This window comes from Penicillium arizonense (assembly GCF_001773325.1).
Source record: "Penicillium arizonense strain CBS 141311 chromosome Unknown PENARI_contig007, whole genome shotgun sequence".
NCBI classification, from domain to species: domain Eukaryota; kingdom Fungi; phylum Ascomycota; class Eurotiomycetes; order Eurotiales; family Aspergillaceae; genus Penicillium; species Penicillium arizonense.
In genome coordinates, this window is record NW_019173284.1 from 953,131 (window position 1) to 970,076 (window position 16,946).

At 49.8% G+C, this 16,946-nt stretch overlaps 7 protein-coding genes across 7 annotated transcripts; 4 read left to right on the forward strand and 3 right to left on the reverse strand.

The window, feature by feature from the left end:
- Positions 1–322: 322 nt before the first annotated feature.
- On the forward strand, positions 323–1,384 carry PENARI_c007G06314 (polyamine acetyltransferase; the record flags this gene model as incomplete). Its single annotated transcript, XM_022630977.1, has 3 exons — positions 323–706; positions 848–1,300; positions 1,352–1,384. 3 exons carry the CDS (start codon positions 323–325, stop codon positions 1,382–1,384), a joined length of 870 nt encoding a protein of 289 aa, XP_022489249.1.
- Positions 1,385–1,926: 542 nt separating this feature from the next.
- PENARI_c007G10522 (putative GTPase NOG1) lies at positions 1,927–4,174 on the forward strand (the record flags this gene model as incomplete). The annotated part of the gene is made up of 5 exons (XM_022631176.1): positions 1,927–1,947; positions 2,011–2,119; positions 2,228–2,329; positions 2,383–4,070; positions 4,133–4,174. 5 exons carry the CDS (start codon positions 1,927–1,929, stop codon positions 4,172–4,174), a joined length of 1,962 nt encoding a protein of 653 aa, XP_022488908.1.
- A 2,974-nt stretch (positions 4,175–7,148) lies between these two features.
- Positions 7,149–8,942, forward strand: PENARI_c007G04528 (sugar porter family MFS transporter; the record flags this gene model as incomplete). Its single annotated transcript, XM_022630893.1, has 3 exons — positions 7,149–7,362; positions 7,412–7,527; positions 7,581–8,942. The coding sequence occupies 3 exons, from the start codon at positions 7,149–7,151 to the stop codon at positions 8,940–8,942; spliced, it is 1,692 nt and encodes a 563-aa protein (XP_022489238.1).
- A 258-nt stretch (positions 8,943–9,200) lies between these two features.
- On the reverse strand, positions 9,201–10,285 carry PENARI_c007G03250 (NAD(P)-dependent oxidoreductase; the record flags this gene model as incomplete). The annotated part of the gene is made up of 2 exons (XM_022630834.1): positions 9,201–10,112; positions 10,238–10,285. The coding sequence occupies 2 exons, from the start codon at positions 10,283–10,285 to the stop codon at positions 9,201–9,203; spliced, it is 960 nt and encodes a 319-aa protein (XP_022489312.1).
- A 326-nt stretch (positions 10,286–10,611) lies between these two features.
- On the reverse strand, positions 10,612–11,627 carry PENARI_c007G01170 (putative DSBA family oxidoreductase; the record flags this gene model as incomplete). The annotated part of the gene is made up of 5 exons (XM_022630735.1): positions 10,612–10,702; positions 10,768–11,117; positions 11,340–11,370; positions 11,441–11,519; positions 11,594–11,627. 5 exons carry the CDS (start codon positions 11,625–11,627, stop codon positions 10,612–10,614), a joined length of 585 nt encoding a protein of 194 aa, XP_022489220.1.
- A 634-nt stretch (positions 11,628–12,261) lies between these two features.
- Positions 12,262–14,091, reverse strand: PENARI_c007G06412 (MFS transporter; the record flags this gene model as incomplete). Its single annotated transcript, XM_022630981.1, has 1 exon — positions 12,262–14,091. The coding sequence occupies one exon, from the start codon at positions 14,089–14,091 to the stop codon at positions 12,262–12,264; it is 1,830 nt and encodes a 609-aa protein (XP_022489047.1).
- A 1,208-nt stretch (positions 14,092–15,299) lies between these two features.
- On the forward strand, positions 15,300–16,497 carry PENARI_c007G02650 (MBL fold metallo-hydrolase; the record flags this gene model as incomplete). Its single annotated transcript, XM_022630800.1, has 3 exons — positions 15,300–15,646; positions 15,716–15,856; positions 15,912–16,497. 3 exons carry the CDS (start codon positions 15,300–15,302, stop codon positions 16,495–16,497), a joined length of 1,074 nt encoding a protein of 357 aa, XP_022489023.1.
- Between the last annotated feature and the right edge of the window lie 449 nt (positions 16,498–16,946).

The following is a 16,946-nucleotide window of genomic DNA, read 5'->3' on the forward strand; positions in this document are numbered from 1 at the left end:
TCATCCCATGCGGCCGGTCGCACCCCCTCCTTGCGCACAACTCTGTCGCAAATTCTTATCTGCAACACTTTGGCCTCAAACCCCTTTTAAAGTCGGACAGATACTACTCACCTTGTTACTTGTTGTCTTTGTCCTTTGTGGCCTAAATCACTTGCATTAGACTAATCCCCACTGTTCTAGATTGACCTCCCCCTCGATCTCCATCCGCGCCACCAAGCCGGGCCCCCCTGCCAATCGATCGTGGGCTAGTCTAGTACCCTCGCAAATTTCGATTCCAACCGTCACCACAATCTATACTTAGTTCGCTTGCCAATTCTTCGCCATGTCCGACCAGAGCGAGTACCCTTCCGAGTCCATTGGATCCGACAACGGACTGAGGCCACTCTCCAATGTAGACGATTTGTCCCTAGGAAACCCTAGTAACAACGACCTGTCTCGCATCATGAACCGTGCCGGCATTGCGTTGGCCAATGGCTTCCCCCTTGATGATGACGAGGACGAAGAGGATGTGGATGAGGATTACGTTTCGGTCGACCAGGACGACGCAAATGAGTTCCCATACTGGTTCCGTCGCCCGCCCACTCACCACCGCACCAAGCTGGATGAGCTGCACCCATTTGTTCAGTTGCTGTCTGTCTCAAATGTCGAAGACTGTATCAAGGTCGAAAATGCTTTCCCGGAGCCGGAGCGTTGCTCGCGTGACAAGGTACGGCTCCCCCTGCGGATTGTTACAAAGCCACAATATCGAAATAGATCATGCCATGTGCTAGATCTGATCGGAATGGCTGTGCTCGGATATTAGCACAAAAGAAATTTGGAGACCATTACTAATCTGTTTCTTTGTTAGTTTAAATATCGTCTCACTAGATGCCCTGAGCTTAGTCTCGGTCTTTTCACTCTCCCTCTTCTTGGAGAGGGAGAGCCCAAGCCCCGCCCAACGCTTGTTGGGCATATCATCGCCACTCGCACTTCAGAGCCGCTTGTGACGGATCGGTCTATGCGCCTTCCGGACAACTGGCAAAATGAGCGTTGGTCCTTTGAGGACTCCCAGGCTGTTGGCCACGAAGAAGGTGGCAGCACCATTGCCATCCACTCTCTCGCCGTTGAGCCAGAGCACCAGGGCAAGCAAGTCGGAAGCACCCTGATGAAGGCTTATATTCACCGTATTCGGGAGGCCCAGATCGCCGACCGCATTGCAATCATTGCGCATGACCACCTGATTCCCTTCTATGAGTCGTTTGGCTTTGAGTCCCGCGGTCCCAGCAAGTGCCAGTTCGGTGGCGGTGGATGGGTTGATTTAGTATGTTATTTGACAATTCAGACAATATCAATTGATACTAACCTTGGCTAGGTTCTGGAGTTTGGCCCTGAGCCGCAGGAGTAGTTATACGCGGGTTTTTATTTTGCATCTTTACGGCGTGGACCGTGTTAGGCCACTGTTGGGTTTTCTTCTTTTCTTTTTGGTTTTATCATGCCCCCTATTATGCACGTTCATGTCCGGTGGGTTCCTATAGGTTCGAGAGAAAAGCAACGGAGTTTGGGGTGGGATTATGGCCATTCAATTCAGTTCTACGGATGGGATAGGAAAAGGCTTCCCGACCCAAGGCTTGTTTATGTAGCATAGTTACAATGCAATGTACATGAACACAGCCTGAATTGAGTAATTAACCCAGCTATCTTCTTAAAGTCTTCTTAATAAGTTAAGCTGTTTAACTACTTGCCCAGGTGTTTAGCAGATCTTTGCTTTACGTCACGTGATTGCCCATCACCATCCATCCAATCCCAATCCCCGCATTTGCCTCCCGCCCGGCAGAAAAGGATTGCCAACAATTTTTTTTCGCGGAGAAAAACCCACTCTATCAACACCCATTCACCTCGGGATTACTTCAAGGGTCATTACTCGTTTGACTTTTGATTGTGCCCATCATGAAGACTACGTGGAAGGATGTGAGTTTCCCATTCCTCACCCTCCTCGTTTTGCTCCGCTAATGAGTTTCACCGCTTGATTAGATTGCGCCAGTGCCCACAAACCAGGAGTTCCTGGATATTGTCCTGAGTCGGACTCAGCGACAGTTGCCCACACAGATTCGTGCTGGTTTCAAAATCAGCCGTATCAGAGGTACGATCCCTATGAGTTTTGGTCCGACATGGAGGAAACGGCAAATTGCAGAAAAAAGTTATCGCGGTTATCGATAAAGCATTGCTGACTGAATTTTTTTCCCTTCAGGTTTCTACACCCGAAAGGTTAAATATACCCAGGAGACTTTCTGTGAGAAGTTCCAGGCTATCCTCGATGGATTCCCTCGTCTGCAGGATATCCATCCTTTCCGTAAGTTTCGTTTCTTCTGTGGTGATGTTCGGGCGGGGTTTAACATCCACCAGACAAGGATTTGATGAACACTCTCTACGATGCCGACCACTTCCGTATCGCTCTTGGCCAAGTCTCGACCGCCAAGCACCTGATTGAAACCGTTTCTCGCGACTACGTCCGTCTTATCAAGTATGCGCAGTCTCTGTTCCAGTGCAAGCAGCTCAAGCGCGCTGCGCTTGGTCGTATGGCCACCATCTGCCGTCGTCTTAAGGACCCTCTCGTCTACCTGGAGCAGGTCCGCCAGCACTTGGGTCGTCTGCCCTCAATCGACCCCAACACTCGTACTCTCCTGATCTGTGGATACCCCAACGTTGGAAAGTCCAGTTTCCTGCGCAACATTACCCGCGCAGATGTCGATGTTCAGCCTTATGCTTTCACCACCAAGAGTTTGTTCGTTGGTCACTTCGATTACAAGTACCTCCGCTTCCAAGCCATTGATACCCCCGGAATTCTGGACCACCCCCTGGAGGAGATGAACACCATCGAAATGCAGTCCATCACCGCAGTTGCCCATTTGCGCTCCGCTATCCTCTACTTCATGGATCTCTCCGAGCAGTGTGGTTACTCTGTCGGTGACCAGATCAAGCTCTTCCACAGCATCAAGCCTCTTTTCGCCAACAAGATTGTGTTCATTGTTATCAACAAGATCGATGTGCGCCGTCCCGAGGATCTGGAGCCTGAGTACCAGGAGCAGCTCCAGGAGATCCTCAAGGCCGAGGATGTCGAGATGCTGCAGGCTTCTTGCACCACCACCGAGGGTGTGACCGCTGTCAAGAACGCCGCCTGTGACAAGCTCCTCGCTGAGCGTGTTGCCCAGAAGCTCAAGTCTGGCTCTAACAACGCCACTCCCGGTGGCCGTCTCGGTGACGTTCTGTCCCGTATTCACGTTGCCCAGCCCATGGGTGGTGTCCGTGAAAGCTTCATCCCCGAGGCCGTCAAGGAGCTCAAGAAGTACGACAAGAACGACCCCAACCGCCGGAGACTGGAGCGCGACCTCGAGGAGGAGAACGGTGGTGCTGGTGTCTACAGCTTCGACATGCAGCGCGACTACACTCTGGCAGACAAGGAGTGGAACCACGACAAGATCCCCGAGGTGTGGAACGGCAAGAACATCTACGACTTCGTGGACCCGGACATCGAGACCAAGCTCGCTGCCCTCGAGGAGGAAGAAGAGAAGCTCGAAGCCGACGGCTACTACGAGTCCGACGAGAGCGTGGAAGATGCCGAAGATGCCGACACCCGCATGAAGGCCGATCTGATCCGCGAGAAGCGGGTGCTCCTCCGTAACGAAGCCAAAATGCGCAAGTCTCTCAAGAACCGCGCCGCCATCCCTCGCAGTGCCAAGGCCAAGAAGCTCTCCGAGATGGAGAAGGGTCTGGATTCTGCCGGCTACGATATCGATGCCGCTGGCTCCCGCGCCCGCAACCAGAGCCAGGCCCCCCGTGGCCGCACCTCCACCCGTGAGGCAACCCGTGACGATGACGCCATGGACATCGACACTCCCCACAAGGCCCTTGCCCGCGCTAAGAGCCGTGCCCGCAGCACACCTGCCACTGACCGTCGTCATGATGGTGTTACTAGCATTGGTAACCGTGACAAGGCTGAGCGTATGGCCAAGCTAGGCCAGAAGAAGATGAACCGTATGGCCCGTGCCGGTGAGGCTGATCGTCACACGACCGCCTCCCTCGCCAAGCACTTGGTATGTACTCCCTGTAATCCTGTTTCACTTTTTGTATCACTGCTAACCTTTTTTCACTACAGTTCTCCGGAAAGCGTGGTATGGGCAAGACAGACCGTCGTTAAGCCTAACTCTGCCGTATATGCGGAAACGAGACCCATTCTTAATCATTGTCCATTGGTTTCGATACCGGGTGCAAAATGGTGTTGGGCGTTTTACATTCTTGATTTTTTCTTCTTTCTTTTCTCCATTTGTTCCGAAGAAATGTTCATTTGACGTGCATTTTGTTTCCACGACTGTTCACGGATGATTCGTTTGTCCGGTCTGATTTTGTGGGAGTGTTTCTCCTGGTCAATAGCACAGAAAAGTTCTTGACTTGATGATCTCACATATACCAATCCAGATGAAGCTTATGGTACATTGGGTGTCTTCGATAGTTTCGTATTCCGCCTTTCCCGTCTCGTACTCTGTACTTGTAAGGTTAAACATTCTAACCCCAAACCTGTAATCTTGCCTAGGTGGCTAGGGCGAGACGAGTGGACCCTGAACATGTTCACCGGTGTCTTGAACGGTTGCACAAAACGGCGTGCCCTAGATACTGTAGGTTCCTCAACCCGCGTGCGCATCACATTGCTACAGCACAGTGCATCATCAGATCCCCGATATGTGACCTCCTATTGACAGCTGATAGCTAGTAGCTGGACACATCCAGCATCAACCGTATGCTGCTTATCTGCATCACCTGTTAAAAGCAAGGCACATGTAGCACAATGTTCCCTAAGGAGGAGTGTGATCTAACTGGACATGTGCTACAGACAAGAGGCAAACAAGGGAGCATCTTGCCTGGGTTGAAGAAAGATGGAGGAAACATGGTCAAACCCCTAGGATGTCACCCGTCCCTCCACAGGGTTTGGTTCTGCCATGACCACCTCTCCAACTCCAACTGCCACTGCAACCCCAACCCTACGCAACGGCTACCGATGCAGTATGACGGCATCCTTCAACTAAGGAGTATGGAGTATGGAGTAAAGCGCGATTTTTTGGCTAATGGGTGCGATCATCTATGGAGTTGTGTTTCATAGTGGATGTACATGTACAGGTACGGAGTAAAGTTAATAAGCATTTCCTATTTGGGACGGTGGATGTACATCCACACGTCATTGGATGTTCGGCAGAGATTGGGTTAGATGGGATTGTTTTATTGTTTAATTTACTGCTGACTTTTACGTGGAATTGTGTTAATTTCGGTTCCTTGTTCGGCTGCCAATGTGCCAATGTGCCAATGTGCCAATGTACTGTACCAAGTGCCAATGTACCAATGCCAACGTACCAAGATACCAAGACGCTAACCTTGGAACTGTGCTTTGTCTAGATCCTAATGACAGCATTGGCCTGATTTTTTTTTTTTTTCATGTTTGTTCGTACCTGAATATTATTCGACAGGAATAGATGCAGCACAGACAATGGAGTAAAATTATCTTGGCTGTACACAATTTTGCAAATATGCATGCACGTCTGTACTACTGCAGTACAGACTTTTGTCAACCCGACCTCTCCCGAGAGGTAGTCATGACGCTGTACAGCAAAATCCCAACAGTTAACATCGGCAAGAGAGCGAATGCGAGGCGATTGGACCTAATCCCTGCACAGTAAACTGAAGATAAAGCCCCACTTATAATTTTGTTGGACTGGACCTTCGAACAGTGGTCTGATTCCTACAGAGTTTTCCTAGGTGGTTCACCGCAGATCAAGGGATGTGGGTCTCTGTTTCCGTTCAGGGATGCCGAGAACAACAAACATGCCAGTAATAAATAGAAGGGGGAACGCGTCTTAACGGAATGTAAATGTGAGAGTGTGCCTACTGTTCTCTACGTACTAAAATTAATATCCTGACATTGGTGGCCAACTGAACCCGAGCAGTCACGGCATTGACCGGTAATGCCAAGTCGGGATCCTACTCGGCTCGGGACAGAAAATGCAGCAAAGTCGGGCATTCGGTGTGCCGATTTGGCTTAAGTGGAGTCACCGAAATCTCTGCGCGGGAATCGACCGAAGCCCCGTGGGTCTGTTCTATTGCTCACTGTTCAGTTTTCTTATCTTCGAGTTGGCATTTGCTTCAAAAGATATAAATCGGACTCTCCCTCTGTTTCCATCTCATTTTCCTTCACTGTTATGCTATAAACTGCAATCGGATTTACCCCTTACACCACGCCAAGCTTTTCAGCCATGATCAGCGCCAAGTCGGGCTCAGCGAATCCTTGACCCACATAGTAAAATTTACTAGACATTTTATGTTATTTTAGTTATTTTTTGTTTTCACCTTCTCTGTTGGGAATCCACCGGTTTCAGGCGCTTTGTTTCGTAATTTTCCCGATCCCTCTGCAAACTCTGCAAATTCGTGTATGTTCGTACAGTACCTGTTGATACTAGTGACGCCCACGAAGCATAGTTCATACCACCGGCACCAGAACCGAGTACAAGCCGGCCCCGGCACTCTAGACACTATGAGTGATTATTTTTGTCATGATCATTCTTACGTTTCCTCTCTGTGGAATATGGAATATCCATTTACCCGTCATCCCCACGGATTCTTGGCCCAGGCACGGCATTTTCATTCGCACGTTTGGCCCGAGGACCCAGAGAACTAAACTGAATCACGCAGGTTTCTAGAAGGTGGCAAGAAGGTCGGGTGATCAGGTTTCTTCTTTCCCCTACGAATTACACAAACATAGAGTAGATGTGCATAGCAGTTCGAAGTCATCCCTAGATCCAATGTTGAAAACAATCCTTCTAGAAGGGATAAAGGGATATGTCAACATGGGGGACGTTTTCATTCACGTGGACATTCTCTCCACTCTCTCTCCACTGCTCCAAACACGGAGAGTACGGAGTGCAGAGACGCTAAAACTGCCCGTGGAGATGAAATTTACTTCCCCATTTCGGAAGTGGGACAGATCCGGGCACCCCCATTACATTACCCTTGGTACCCCGAGGGGTATTTAGTCGCTGTTTTCCCCTTCCCTTTCCTCTTCTCTTGTTCTCTTGTTTTCTTGTTTTTCATTACTCCTACCCATAATATCAGTGAATTCATCTTTCACTATGGGTATCTCTTCTTTTATGGACCGGGTCAAGCCCGCCAAGTCCGAGTCCCAATTCTCTTCACAGGCTGCTACTCCCTCGCGTGCCGACTCTACCTGTGTTGAGAAGGACAACATCACTCTCGATGACAGCCCTGTCAAGTACCTCACATGGCGTTCCTTCATCCTGGGCCTGTGTGTCTCCATGGGTGGTTTCATTTTCGGATACTCTACTGGTAGGTCACACAACACTGTCGTTAGGAATGCAACGCTAATCCAACGCAGGTCAAATCTCGGGTTTCACTACCATGGGCGACTTCAAGCGCCGCTTCGCTGAGTACAACGCCGCCACCGGTGAATATGCCTTCAGCAACGTTCGCAACGGTCTCATTGTCGGCCTGGTACGCATATACCCTGTCTCGCAGACAATACATCCCACTAACACATGCTCCAGCTCTCCATCGGTACTATGATTGGTGCCCTGGTTGCTGCCCCCATTGCGGACCGTATTGGCCGCAAGCTCTCCATCTCCTTCTGGGCCCTCGTCCACATTGTTGGTATCATCGTGCAGATTGCCACCAGTGACAAGTGGTACCAAATTGCCCTCGGCCGTTGGGTCGCTGGTCTGGGTGTCGGTGCACTCTCCAGCGTCGTCCCCATGTACCAGAGTGAGTCTGCTCCTCGTCAGGTCCGTGGTGCCATGGTCAGCGCTTTCCAGCTGTTCGTCGCCTTCGGTATTTTCATCTCCTACATCGTCAACTTCGGTACCTCCAGACTCGACAACGATGCCTCCTGGCGTATCACCATGGGCATTGGCTTTGCCTGGCCTCTGATCCTCGGTGTCGGTACTCTCTTCCTTCCCGAGTCTCCCCGTTACGCCTACCGCCACGGCCGTGTTGAGGAGGCCCGCGATGTCATGTGCAAGCTTTACGGCGTTCCCACCAACCACCGCGTCGTCGCCCAGGAGATGAGCGACATGAAGCAGAAGCTTGAGGAGGAGCTCGCCAACGGCGATGCTCCCTGGCAAGAGGTCTTCACCGGTCCCCGCATGCTTTACCGTATTCTTCTCGGTATCGCCCTGCAGTCCCTGCAGCAGCTGACCGGTGCCAACTTCATCTTCTACTACGGAACCAGTATCTTCAACGGTATCGGTCTGAGCAACTCCTACGTCACCTCCATCATCCTCGGTGCCGTCAACTTTGGTATGACCCTCCCCGGTCTGTACATCGTCGAGCACTACGGTCGTCGCAAGTGTCTGATGTACGGTGGCGCCTGGATGTTCATCTGCTTCCTGATCTGGGCCTCCGTCGGTCACGAGATTATCCACTCCGACCCTACCAACCACTCCGCCGGTATTGTCATGATCGTCTTCACCTGTCTGTTCATTGTCGGCTTCGCCACCACCTGGGGTCCCATCGTCTGGGCCATCTGTGGTGAGATGTACCCCTTCCGCTACCGCGCTGTCTGCATGGGAGTCGCCACCGCTGCCAACTGGACCTGGAACTTCCTCATCTCCTTCTTCACCCCCTTTATCAACAACACCATCGACTTCCGCTACGGTTACGTCTTCGCTGCCTGCTGCTTCCTCGCTGTCCTCGTTGTCTTCTTCTTCGTCAACGAGACCCAGGGCCGCACCCTCGAGGAGGTCGACACCATGTATGTCCTCCACGTTAAGCCCTGGAAGTCCTCCAGCTGGGTCGCCCCTGAGGGCATCGTCGCCGATCTCCACGGTACCGCCGATGCTCAGAAGGAGGGCGAGGCTGGCGCTGGCCAGCACCAGCACCACGATCAGACTGCCGAGATTCGGGAGGAGTAGATGCGATGCTATGATATGATGTGCAAGATGACACCGGCACGGTGCATTGCTTTGTTCTTTTAAAAATATTTCTATGTGCATACTTATGTCTCTATTATTGACCCTTAGTTGTGTCTCCACCATATCCCTAGGAGACCTTGATTCTTAATGGCACGAAACAATTAGCTTTACAAATTTTCCATCCAAGTAATATATGTAAAGATCAAGCTATGAACGCTGTTCATTCAACTAAACACAAAACCATAAACCTAACAATATCTACTCCCCCTTCTCCTTCCCATTCTCAAACTCCAACCCAGCCCTCTGCCTAACAACCCCATAAACAGCAGCAATATCCCCACTCTCCCCCCGCTCCCCCTTAACCCCCTCCAACAAAGAATCAGTAACCTCAACATTCCTCATGCGCTGTCCAGCCCCCTCCGCAATCCCATAAGCATGCCTCAAATCCTTCCTGGCAAGATCAACCGCAAAAAGCGGCTCCTCCCGCTGATAATAATCGCCCCCAACCATCCTATCGGCATACTTCGCAAAAGGCCCCGGCGCAAACAAATCAATCCACTCCTTCAACGGCCCAACACCCAATCCAGAGGTCTCAGCCGCGACAAGTGCTTCGGCTAGTACACCGACGGTATTAAGGATAAATGTGTTCCCGATGACTTTCATCGTAGACGCCTTTCCGACGTCGATGTCGGATCCAGTTCCGCTGGATAGGTCGATGCTTTGTTTAGCGACTACGCCGTCGAGGAACGGCCGTGCTTTCGCAATGGACGTTTGTTTACCAGCCGGCACGACGATCAATCCGCCTACATCGGCCATATTCGGCGCGCCGAAGACGGGGCATGCGACGAAGCCTGCGCCGCGGGCGTTGTAGGCGGATTCTGTTTTGCGCGATGTCTCTGGGTGCACGGTTGAGCAGTCGATGAATGTTTTGTTGGTTAGATCGAGGGTCTTGTCTTCTAGGATTGTTGTCACGATTGAGTCGAGTGCTGCGTCGTCGCCGACGCAGGTGAAGATTAGGTCGGCTTTGTTGACGGCTTCGCTTAGGGTTGCGGCGACTGTTGCTTTGTCGCCGAGTTTCTGGGCGTGGGCTGTTGCGCGGGATTGGGTGCGGTTGTAGAGGATTAGGGGGCCGTTTTGGGGCCCTTTCTGGGCGATGTTTAGGCTCATGCCCTTGGGTTCTTTGTTAGTTTGGAGTGGGGACTGGGAATGGGGTTGGGGTTGTTCGGGTGTTCATTCGGATGTTCCGAGGGGTATGTTGTATGTTGTTTGTGTTAGGGATGGATTGGTTGACTTACCCGGCCAATGTTACCGAGGCCAATCCATGCAACGCGAGGTCCAGACATGATGAGTAGGTAATTGAGTCAATTGGGTTGAGGTATTGTGTAGAGATAGTTGAGAAGGAAGAGGTGAGATCGACTTTATGTCGTCAAGGTGTGGGGCAGATGTGGGGTAAACCCGATGGTTCAGTTCTTATCCGGTGGGAATACTTGTATTCAGAGAGAAATGCGGTATTGGACGTGTTTATATACAACTACAGTAACCAGAAAGCTCAAGGGATTCAGTCATGCTCGGTGTTCCATCAACGCGAATATAGACTGTTTCTAATCTGTGAGTCACTAAGCCCGAAGTCCGAGGTGTGGGTCACGCCATATAGACATGCATATCTACACTAAAGTCTCGACTTCTCCTTCTCCTTGCCCTTCTCCACGATAGCAATATCCTGGAACGGCAACCCAAGATACATCCACATAAACGCAAACCTACCCCAAACCGCAGTCAGCCTCTAATCTATCATCGCCCAAGAAAAAAAGTATACAGTACATACCGATCACTCCCAAAGAAAGGCTCCTCCTTCCCCTCAGAATTCCTCACCCAAAACCAAGGCGCCCCATAAGCACCTTTATCAAGCGCAGTCTGCGTATTAGCTGTCAAAGCCTCCTTAAACTCAGGCTTGGACGCCGAGGCGAGGATCTCCCCAACCTCGGAATTGGAGTACCCATTGCTTCGGAAGACTTCTGCTAGATTCTCTGGCTTGCTGATGTCAATTCCCTTGTAGAACATCCATTCCCAGAGGGTAAGGAATGTTGTTTCGTATTTCTCGCGCGGGAAGTTAAGTTTGATGTAGATCATGCAGCGTTGGGGCTGTTTCAGTGAGATTTTGGATTGGATTGAGATCTAGGGGGGAATATAGGAGCATACCAGGATTGAGAGGATTGGGAAGAACGCTGGTGGTTTGATATGTGGAACCCCGAAGTATTTACATGCTCGCTCCCCGTCGAATTTGGAGTATGCTGCTTTGGCGGGGAGGGTCCAGGGGGGTTTGTTTCCTTTTATTCTGGTTTTAGGAACTTTTCACGGTGCATATGTTGTTAATTTAGACGACATACCTGAACCAACATTGATCCCGCCTAGGAAAACCGGGTGGAATCTGTTCGGGTATTAGTTGACGTCCACGTTGAAGTTAGCAGTCAGGGGGGTAACTCCAGTATTGAACATACTCAATCTCGATACCATACGACTCTAAAGCCTTGCGATTCTTCCTGAGGTATAGCGTCGCATAGTATGAATATGGCGATACTATCCAGGTGGTAATGTGATTAGCGAATGAGACACAAGGCGCGATGCCAGAGGTGGGGCTGGGCTTTGCATACCGCAATCCACGTAGGCGTCAATCTTGCCCGGCATGACGCTAAGTATATTGTTTAGGTGGATGAAGTGTCTTCCAGTTAGAGTGTGTTGAGGATGAGGTGATCGGTGGTATATAGCTGGGGTAGCTGGAGGTTGAAAGGCCGAGGTGGAGATGGACCGAGGCTCCGACAATGAGTGATGAGTGATCATCAATTTCTGGGTTGGGGATATCCGAAACTTCACAACCACATTAGTTACTACATGTTATATTGGAGATGGAAATATTAAATATAGGTGTGGAATGCTATTTTTTATACATTAAAAATTAAGGTATATACAATACGGACAATTGAGCTCTGGTTGTGATACGTGCTGTTCTTCCGCACATATCTAGAGCTGTCTCCGCGTTTGACATCAACTTCGAATCCGAGTATATCTGCCGATTCACCACGGGCGCATCATCTGATTTTCACTGCCGAGGGTGCTGAGATCCCCTCTTCCATTCATCTCGCGGCGGGAGAAGCCAGTGCTGAGACCTGGACTTTGGTCGTGTAGAGTCGACCATGAGAATCAACTCTGCACTCGATGCGCCAGAGATATCTGGTGCTCAAGATCCAATACCATCAATCAAAAGGCATGAACATCCGTGAAAGAAACAGAGTGAGGTTTTCAACCTCATCTCACAACTCATTCAATCCTTGCGATGTCCACTAATAACCGATTGCTTAGTATTAACCAAATCCAAATCATACGGATTCTCCTCATACTGCGTAGCAGTAGCAACACGGTGCATAGAGCGACCAGACTGACGCGAAGCCCGAGAAGCATGACGGGCAATAGTGCCGCGCGAAGGAACAGTAGACAAAGTATCATCATCACTAGAATCAACCTCATCTGGCAAAACAGCATTCGGGGCCGTCTTCTCGGATTCCTCTTCCTTCTCAGTGCGCACCTCAACCTGAGCCTGATTCTTCTGGGCAAGACGCTGCATAAAGGCATCCGCCTCAGCGGCGTAGGTACAGCGTTTCCGAATGCGCGCGCCATATTTATAGAAGATGAATGGAAAAGGCACGCATGCCAGCGAGAGGAAGGCTGGGATCGATGATGCCCAGTGGATTCCTAGGTTTTCATACATGTATGTAGTGAAAAGAGGGAAAGCCATGCCGAATAGGGAACGGAGGGCTGAGTTTGCTGCTAGCACCGAAGCAGCGAAGATGGTGTAGGAGTCGATGAGGTAGTTGAAGACGCTGAGGAAGACGAGGACCATTCCGAAGCCGAAGGGCGCACCTGCTGCTACCGAGGCCATCCAGTGGATACTTGGGGAGTTGGTCCAGGCGAACCAGAAGAGACCTATTGGGAGGGCTATGCCGCCGACCATGCTTGGAGGGAGGCGGAGCTCTGGGGCGAGACGGTCGGTTGTTTCAGCGCATTTTTTGGCGTAGCGGAAGTTCTCCGGGAAAGTGTAGGCTACTGCTATTATCATTCCCACGAGGATACCGAGGAACGCGAGGCCGCCGATGCCTTCGCTCCAGCCGCGGACTTGTTGGAAGACGATTGGGTAGGCGGCGAAGAGCATGTAGAGGGTGCCGTAGATGATTGACATGTATATGGAGAAGAGAAGCACGATTGGCTCGCGGAAGAGGAGAATCCAAGGGCGGGAGAGGGCGGTTTTTAATGTCTTGCTCATAGGAACAGGACCACGGGTGATGTCAAGGTGGCTGCGGTATACGTTCCCGGTCAAAGCTGATAATTTCTCTGCTCGGCGGCGGAGGAGGACAGGAGCATATGTCTCTGGTAGGAGAAAGATAATGCACAGCCAGAGCAAGCCAGAGAACGCGGCGAGGAAGCCTTCAACCCAGCGCCAGCCCGCTCCGGTGGCTAGGAAGCCGCCTATAACTGGACCAAGGGTAGGACCGAGGAACGGTGCTGCTGCAAATAGAGAAATGGCAATTCCACGTTGCGAGGCTGGGAACATGTCTGCAATAGTGCCACCCGCATTACCGAATGGAGAAGAGCCAAACGATCCCGCTAGGAAACGTAGGATAATAAGAGTTTGGATGTTCTGAGCACCCGCCGAGCCGGCATTGAATGCAGTTAAGAACATGAATGAAATGGTGAAGATATGGCGACGGCCGAAGATCTCACTAAGAGGAGCCCAGATCAAAGGGCCTATGGCAAAACCGAGGACAAACAGCGAGACGCCCAGGATGACGACTTCCTCGGGGGATCCAAAATCCTCTATAATCTGGCTCATTCCACCCGAGAAAGCGGATGATACCAGTGAGACAGCCAGTGTGACAAAAGACACTAAAAGTGTGATGGCCCATTTCTTCATTGCATGAAAGTTCATAGGGTTTCGTGGATCATTTGGGATCCAAACCACGGCGTACGGATCATCTTCGGTCCCTGAGCCTGTGTATGGGTATTGCACGATTTCCTCAGTGACGACTTTTTGATCGAATACCATACGCCAGAAGGTGATCTTGGAGGGATGTGTGGTCTCGCCTCCATTGGGGCCCATTTTGATAGATCTGGCCCTGGTTAGGGGCGAATGTAATGAACGTTGATAGATGGATTTGTAGTAAAGAGAGTCAGAGATTTTTAGAGTAAAAAAAGCAAGATCAGCAATGATCAACGATCAGCCCCGAGATATCAAAGAAACATTGCAAAAAAATTGAGAAACCTCATGTCTCAAGAGAAAAGATCAAACCCCACTTTGATAACAACCGAAGCCATGCCTCGGCTCGATTTGACGTCGAACAAATCAGAGTCGACCAATGATTCGGCAACTGCTTGCCGGTCTCAGAATTTTCAGTGGAGCCTCATCAAGCCCTGACTCGCGTTCTAAATGTCGGCCCGTTTTCCAGAGTTTTCACGGCTTCCCGAAAGCTTGAATGGCTTGGCATGGGTTGCAATATTATATCTGGGGACTACTTAGGTACATGTACAACTGGAATTGATCAATACATGTAAGTAGAGGAAAGACAACGCTTCACGTCGTATCCCCATATATTCCAGCCCCAGTTATCGCAGTGGATTTGAGCGGGTCTTGATTATTCTTGACAAATGATGGTTGCCACGTCGTCACTAGTATTCCTGTCAACAATATCACTAATGTACAGTTCCGATATAACCGATGCTGGAGATTTGTAATTGATTTATACCTTGCGCAATCCCCAAATTCCCGGGTAAGCACTATTTTTATTTTCCGACAGTCAGTACTTAACCCCAAGGTGTATCATTGGACTTTTTTGATTCTTGTCTTATGCGATAGACATTACGGGTAATGTCTCTCTGCTGGATTGATCCTAAGTTTATCGGCACGTGTAAATGGAACAGAAATTAATGCTTCTTCTTTTCGTAACTCATATAAACAAATAGATACACATAGGAAACCTGTTTTCTGGACCACCGAGAGACATAGTAAAAGACACATTAATTACTAGAAGATCTCGTGAAATCCTATTAGAAGATAAAGTGGTGTTAGATACTACGAAGCCACTTGAAGCTTACCAGATCGAACAATCTGAATATCAAAAGATAAAGTACAAAGCTATGCAGATCGCGTCATAGTCATCTATCCAATAAGATTAAGATACCCCGCATTTTGACCAATTCAACATCAACAGACCAGGGATAGTTTCGACTGTTTCTACAAAGTAGGACCTTTCCACTAATCAGTATAGCAATTAACATCATATTTACGCCACACATACAATAGAACCAATCATGTCAACCCACTTCCCCGTGCCCCCAGGCACACAAACCGTTCAGGTCCGAATCATCGACACAACTGTCCGAATGGACAAACTCCCAGTGGAGTTCCTCATGGAACCGCCCATGGAGGGAATGTTATACATGCCTCCGATGCCGGCATGGTCATTCCTGATCGAACATCCCTCGGGCCAGAAACTACTTTTTGATCTTGGTGTTCCGAAGGACTGGCGGTCGTTTTCCCCATTTGTGGTTGGGCGTCTTGAAGCGTCGGGGTGGGAAATTAATGTTGAAGAAGAGGTTATTGATATCTTAGAGAGGAATGGTGTTGCGGCGGGTGATATTTCGGGTATTATTTGGAGGTATTATATGCCACTCCCTACTCATTTATAACCCGACAACCTGAGATTAATTGCTATCTATTGATATAGCCATTGGCATTGGGATCACCTAGGTGATCCCTCACGATTCCCACCCTCAACCGAACTGATCGTCGGACCTGGTTTCAAAGATAATTTCTTACCGGGATATCCAGCAAACCCCAATTCAGCAGTACGCGAGTCTGATTTTGCGTAAGCCCATACCCTACTTCCCAATTACGAACCCCGAAACTAACATGATAACCAGCGGAAGAAACCTGAACGAAATAAACTTCACAAACTCCTCCCAAACAGGCCAATTTCGCGCCTTCGACTTCTTCGGCGACGGCTCATTCTATCTCCTTGATACACCAGGCCACGCCATAGGCCATCTCAGTGGATTAGCACGCACAACCACCAACCCAGATACATTCATCTTCATGGGCGGTGATCTGTGTCACCACAGTGGCGAAATAAGACCTTCCAAACATATGCATCTCCCTTCTGATATCCCAGCCGCAGTTCCGTCCTGTGTACTCCCATGTCCTGGGACTGAGGCTTATGAACAGTTGTTGGTTAGTCGGGGTAGCTCTGTTGATGAGCCGTTTTTTAGACCGGCGGCTATGATTGGGGTTGAGATTGGGGAGACTGTGAGGACTATTGTGAAGGCGCAGGAGGCGGATGCCGATTCGAATGTTTGGTTCGTTTTTGCGCATGATCCCAGTTTGATTGGCGTGGTTGATTTCTTTCCTTTGAGGGCTGATGGGTGGATGGAGAAGGGTTGGAGAAAGAAGACTCTTTGGTCTTTTTTGAGGAGTTTTGATGCGGTTGTTTATGCGAAGATGCAGATGTAGATCTTGTTAACCCGCTATGTCTGCCTGCATTGATATTATTTATCTATATATGTAGCTGTGTATCATGTAGCTACAAAACCCGCCAAGACTCCCGTTAATATCTGCGCGAAATTCTTCCAGTGGATAAGTCTTAGCGAGTCGGGGTATAACCCGTGGCAGTAAGCGGAGTTTAAAAGGGTCTTGTGTTGCTTCTAAGCCGGTGACGGATCAAATATAATTGATGGAGGGATTCCTGGACGACCAATATGGGTGAAAGGGCAGAGTGATCATGGTATGATCAAAGTCCGAACTATTCCTAGTCTATCTCGTTACAAGTCCTAGGTAGTTTCCGATTTAGGAATTTAAATTGTGGTTATCAATGCCACTGTCTAAGGGAAACAAAACAACTTTAGGAGACGTACATAACAGTTACCAAGTATAAAGCAGTTTGTAGACTTCCTAGCATATCT